The following is a 6,310-nucleotide window of genomic DNA, read 5'->3' on the forward strand; positions in this document are numbered from 1 at the left end:
GTATAGAATCAATTTATATTTATTTTGTAAAGACTCCCTACGATGTACTGTTGAGTTCTTATTTTTCCAATTCAAGGATTATTGAAGTTTGATTCTACAAGACCAGTAAGCTTTATTTAGCCTAAATTATTCTTTGCACTTTATTATCTATATATCTTCTGTTATATTCATATATATGAATTATTGCTTGATTAATTGTTGCAATAGGGCCCATTGTTCAGTTGTCAAGTTATTAAATTGCTAGTTAGAACCTTGAATCCGTAATTGTTTAAGTGTTCTGATGTTGGTAGCATATAGCACAATTTGATTATAACTAATTTTCAGTTTGTGTTATGGACATATATAGTCTAGCTTAAATGAACCGAGCTTGTGAGTTTGTTGGCTAGGATTGGTAGTCTTTCTAATTCGATTAATGCTGTTAGTAAATTAAATCCTAAGAGCTTGTTTAGGGTTGTTTATTAGCTAGGGAAGTAATTAAAGAGCTTGTTTTAATTACCGACGAAGTAAGGAAAGACAGGTTGTTAGAGCTTGTTAATAACCATAACCAATCTAGTAAAGAGTAAAGTTAGTTTGGCTTGCATATCAATATCTGTCTTGTTAGAATTAAATCGATATTATTCCTTGGGTTGGATACCATTTGCCATTGACATTTACTTGACATTTATTTGATAATTATTTGCTATTTGATATTATTTTCCATTTATTGTTACTATTTAAGTTTCTATTCTCATTTCATTATTTATTAAATCTATTGCTAAAGATAAGTCTAACCAATCTCTGTGGGTACGACCTTGCTCATCACTATTACAGTTCTTAAGAGTAAGCATTTATTATTTGTTGGTTTCGACACCCATCAGTATTACTTGTAATAGTTTTGTGTATAAAAAGTACAACTGCAGATCTTGAAAAAACAAAACTAACAAACAAAAACCTAATCAAAAATCAACCTATATCATTTGAATGCATACAGACATTAAGACACACTCTGATTGTCCTCTTGATTTGCATTTGACCTAAAATGACAACAAGTTGAACCTCCAGACATTGGATGCACCAGATATCCATTACTAGCAATATTAGAAATAGCATCTTCAACTTGAGACTGCCCCACCGATTTTGTTTTAGATGCAGCTATATGAGCAAGCTGCTTTCGACCCCTTGCTTTCTTGTATTTCTTTTCAATCACACTAGTCACCCTCCTATTGCGTAACCCTTTCAACCGCCTGTTTGATGGATCCTTTATAACACTGCTCGACGATTCCACATCACAATCTTCACCTTCGAAGAAAATAGGGCCATACTCATCTTCAACTTTTCTCTTGGTATCTAACACTGCTTGCTCAAAAATTTTGCGTGCTTCGCTGTTTTCTTGGCAATAAACAACCAACTTCTGAAATTTCCTAGTGATCTCTAAAGTCCAAACAGAAGAGGGAACATTAAAGCACTGAGATGGGGGGATAATACCAGCATTCTCGTCTTCCAAAACTTTTTTAGTCCATCTCTTCAAACAGCTACCACAACTGAATCAATTGCCTCTTGTGGCAATTCTAAAAAAGAGCAAACAATGGCCGAAAATCAAGTAGTGGCTGAAGAACAAAGAACTTTAAGGGAGCTTTCCGCACCAAATCTGAATCAACAACCTCTTTGTATTCAACATCCTGCCTTAGAGGTTGGTTTTGAATTAAGGTCAGGTTTGATTCAACTACTCCCAACATTTCGTGGTCTTGAAAATGAAGATCCACATAAGCATTTGAAAGAGTTCCACATAGTGTGTTCGAGCTTCAAACCGCAAAGAGTGACGGAAGATCAAATCAAACTGCGTGTTTTCCCATTCTCATTAGCCGATAGAGCAAAGGATTGGTTATTCTACCTTCCTTCAGGCTCAATAAACACATGGGATGAAATGGTAAGATTATTTCTTGAAAAGTTTTTTCCAGCATCACGAGCTGCCAGCATTAGAAGGGAAATATGTGGCATCAAGCAAAGAGACACAGAGACTCTCCACGAGTACTGGGAACGCTTCAAGCAAATGTGTGCAAGTTGCCCTCAACATGGAGTTTCTGAACAACTCCTCATTCAATACTTTTATGAGGGACTGCTTCCCATGGAAAGAAAGATGATGGATGCAGCTAGTGGAGGTGCTATAGTGAATAAAACTCCTCGTGAAGCTAGAGATTTGATATCCATAATGGCTGCCAATTCACAACAATTTGGATGTAGATAGGACATACCTTCTAGAAGAGTGAATGAGGTGAACATTTCTTCCCTTGAGAATAAAGTATCTCACTTAACTACTCTTGTTCAACAGTTAGCTCTAGGAGGTACACATAAGGTAAAAGCTTGTGGGATATGTGCCGCCACTGGACACCAAACAAACATGGGTCCGATACTTCAATATGATTACTGTGAGCAAGCTAATGCAGTTGGAGGCTTTCCAGGCCAACCACAACGAAATTATGATCCATATTCAAATACATATAACCCAGGATGGAGGGATCATCCAAATTTCAGCTACAAGCCACATCCCACATTTCCACAGTTTCAGCCTAGACAACCCATTCAAGAACAACCTTCATCTTCACAACAACCATCTTCTAATTCAAGTATGTCGTTAGAAGATATCGTTAAGTCACTTGCCATTAACACACAACAATTTCAGCGAGACACACAACAATTTCAGCAACAAACACAACAATTTCAGCAAGAAACAAGAACAAGTATTCAACACTTAGAAAGTCAGATGAGCCAGCTAGCATCTACTGTGAGTAGGTTGGAATCTCAAGGTAAGTTGCCCTCACAACCTATTGTTAATCCAAAACAAAATGTGAGTGCAATTACCCTGAGAAGTGGAAAAGGGTTGGAAGAACATACTCAAGTGAGAAAAACATTCAACCAAGATGAGGAAACTGAAAAAGAGGTCCATCAACCCCAAAATGATCAAAAACTCGTCAAAGAAAGTCCAGAGACTTTGGTAATTCCTCCCCCTTTTCCTAGTAGGTTGGCCAAATCCAAGAAAGCCGAAGAAGAAAAAGAAATATTTGAGACCTTTCGAAAGGTCGAGGTAAATATTCCTTTACTTGATGCTATTAAACAAATTCCTCGATATGCTAAGTTTCTCAAGGAGTTGTGCACAAACAAAAGAAAGTTAAAAGGCAATGAAATGGTGAGCATGGGGGAAAATGTTTCAACTGTTTTACAAAAAAAGTTGCCCCCTAAATGCAAAGATCCTGGTATGTTTACTATCCCTTGCAAAATTGGAAATGTTAATGTTGACAGCGCAATGCTAGATCTTGGAGCTTCAATTAATGTCATTCCCCTATCTGTTTATTCATCTTTGAATGTTGGCTCCTTAAAAGAGACTTGTGTAATTGTTCAACTTGCTGATAGATCTAATGTTTATCCTGTCAGGGTTTTAGAAGATGTTTTAGTACAAGTTGATGGATTAATCTTTCCTGCTGATTTTTATGTGTTAGATATGGAAGAAGACAATTCTCCCAATTCCTCATTGATCTTATTAGGAAGGCCATTTTTGAAAACTACTAAAACTAAAATTGATGTGCATGATGGTATATTGACAATGGAGTTTGATGGTGACATTGTTAAATTTGATATATTTAATACTAGTATGAAACATCTTATTGGCATGTCATCTGTTTTTGTTGTGGATATTTTATTGCAAGAAGAAAATTGTCATTTGATTGGTGGTGATAAACCGGATGTTGCATTGAATAGAAATCCTAACTTTGATGATGTGTTAGGAAGAGAATGGTGTCTAGCCAAAGACGTTAAAGAAAGGCGCTACTTGGGAGGCAACCCAAAGGGGGTTTACTCTACTCTTCCCTTTATTTGTTTTGCATTTTTATTAATTTTTCTCTTATCTTTACATTCTATTTAACATTGGGGACAATGTTGAGAATAAGTGTGGGGAGGGGATATGATTATTTTCTTCTCGTCAAAAAAAAAATCTTTCTTTTTTCTACTAAAATTTTTCCAAAAAATAATAATATTTTTTCTAAAATTCATAACATAATTGAATAAATGGTCTTGCATATTATGAGTGTTTAATTAGTGTTTTGTTTGATATGGTGGTGGCTAAACTAACCAAGCATGAACCTGTGAGATATTTGAGCCTTTGACTGACACTTCAGTCCAATTATTTTGTTCTTGTGTGATATCTTCCATGGACTTGTATCTCTAGAACTTGCCTTGATTCTCTTTAAAGCTAATTTGATTCATGCATGATTTTTAATATGATTAAGGCCGTCTTTGATTTTTAGCCTCACTAGCCAAATAGCCTGGTCATACCCTAATTATTTTCCTTAGTCAACCACTTTGAGCCTTTTAACTCTATTTTCTTCTTATTGAACCACACATTATAAGCCTCATACCTGAAATTAATTTCCTTGACCTTACTTGAAGGACTAGGGGAGCTTTGATTGGGTAAATGCATAAAGATTGACTGTGGGGAAAGAAGTTGGCAAAAGCGTCTATATGAGTGAGAATAATGCAATTGTCCTTAGACTTCTATGAGCTTTTTGGTTGGTATTTTCACAAAGAAAATGAGTTGATGTGGTTGTTTCAAATTGAGATTGTTTCTACACTAAAGAGGGTGAAATATGCAATGGAAAGTGCATTTCTTCAGATTCTACAAAAAAAAAAATCAATAAAAGAAAAAAAAAGTGGTAGTACAAAAAAAGGAAAAAAAGAGAAAAAGAGAAAATGAAATTATCATTTTTGGTTGTTATTAGTATTTCTCATGTTGAATAAAGCATGAATAGGTTATGGTCTTATGGGATGTGATAGTTTATTTGGTTGGAGTTGAACTATCAAAATAGCAAGAGTGATTGGGTTCCTTTGGTCTTTATTTTTGAGTTAGTCCATTTAATCATGCTCCTCTAGTTTTGAAGGCTTTTTGAACTACTTTTCCAAATAATTCCTACCCTTTGCCCTAAGTCCCATTACAACCTTGGAGAAAGTCCTTATGATTTGATCATGCATGTTATCTTGTAGTGGAGAATGAGAAGATATGCAAGCCTATGGTAGAGCATTTCTATAGGAATTGATTTGAGTGAAATTTATACACCCTTCAAACACTTTTGAGCGATGAGTGATATACCCGTGAGGGCTTGGTTATTTAGTTTACTTCATTTTCAAATAAACTGCTAGCTACTTATTTATAATGTGTTTGAGACCAACGTTCATGAAGTGTTATGAGTTTATATATTTATATTTTCTTAAATAATGTCTTTGCTTGGGGATAAGCAAATGATTAGTGTGGGGAATTTTGATAAACACTATTTTTATACATATTTATATTTTATTCTTATAATAAATTAATTTTATTTATTTTACATTATATTTATTTTAAGTTATATTTTATATTTTATACTAATATAATAGCTATTTGGGCTTAATTGATTAATTGAGCTAATTATATATTTTATTTTGTTTTGTTTAATTAGTTAGCCCATTTAATTATTTTAATTATTTTAATAGTTTTATATGTTAAGTAGTGCATCCCAATTGTGATTCTATTTTATCTTTGTTTTCTTTTTTCTGTTTTAGATATTACGTATGCCAATTTGAATTCTAATGAATCGCAGCAGCCTAACTTGCTTTTAATTTTATTTTCCTTCGTTATTTTTACTTATGTACGAATATTGCGGCGGACGTGCGAAGAGGAATTAGACGATGCGAACTACTACGATGCTGCGTGCGGACAAGCGTTGATTTCGGACAGCGTGTGGCAAGCGTCTTCCGGTAGATTTTGACCGCAAGTTACTTTTACAAATGTACGGACAATACTAAGCCTAAATTAGTATATATAGGCAATGAATTCAGTAGTAAAATCGTCAAGTTTTGTATAGAATCAATTTATATTTATTTTGTAAAGACTCTCTACGATGTACTGCTGAGTTCTTATTTTTCCAATTCGAGGATTATTAAAGTTTGATTCTACAAGACCAGTAAGCTTTATTTAGCCTAAATTATTCTTTGCACTTTATTATCTATATATCTTCTGTTATATTCATATATATGAATTATTGCTTGATTAATTGTTGCAATAGGGCCCATTGTTCTGTTTTCTTGGCAATAAACAACCAACTTCTGAAATTTCCTAGTGATCTTTAAAGTCCAGACAGAAGAGGGAACATTAAAGCACTGAGATGGGGGGATAATACCAGCATTCTCGTCTTCCAAAACTTTTTTAGTCCATCTCTTCAGAATATATTTATTTAGAACTTCAGACGCACAATGCACGTTTAAAATGCGTAAACAGTGACAACATAAGATCCCGGTTTCAGTGAAC

The 6,310-nt window shown here is 34.3% G+C and overlaps 1 protein-coding gene across 1 annotated transcript; it reads left to right on the plus strand.

Moving 5' to 3' along the window:
• Nucleotides 1–2,377: 2,377 nt before the first annotated feature.
• LOC116013208 lies at nucleotides 2,378–5,586 on the plus strand. The gene is made up of 2 exons (XM_031252856.1): nucleotides 2,378–3,784; nucleotides 5,566–5,586. The coding sequence occupies exons 1-2, from the start codon at nucleotides 2,378–2,380 to the stop codon at nucleotides 5,584–5,586; spliced, it is 1,428 nt and encodes a 475-aa protein (XP_031108716.1).
• The last annotated feature ends 724 nt before the right edge of the window (nucleotides 5,587–6,310 follow it).

The sequence above is a fragment of the Ipomoea triloba genome, chromosome 3 (genome assembly GCF_003576645.1).
Source record: "Ipomoea triloba cultivar NCNSP0323 chromosome 3, ASM357664v1".
NCBI lineage: Eukaryota > Viridiplantae > Streptophyta > Magnoliopsida > Solanales > Convolvulaceae > Ipomoea > Ipomoea triloba.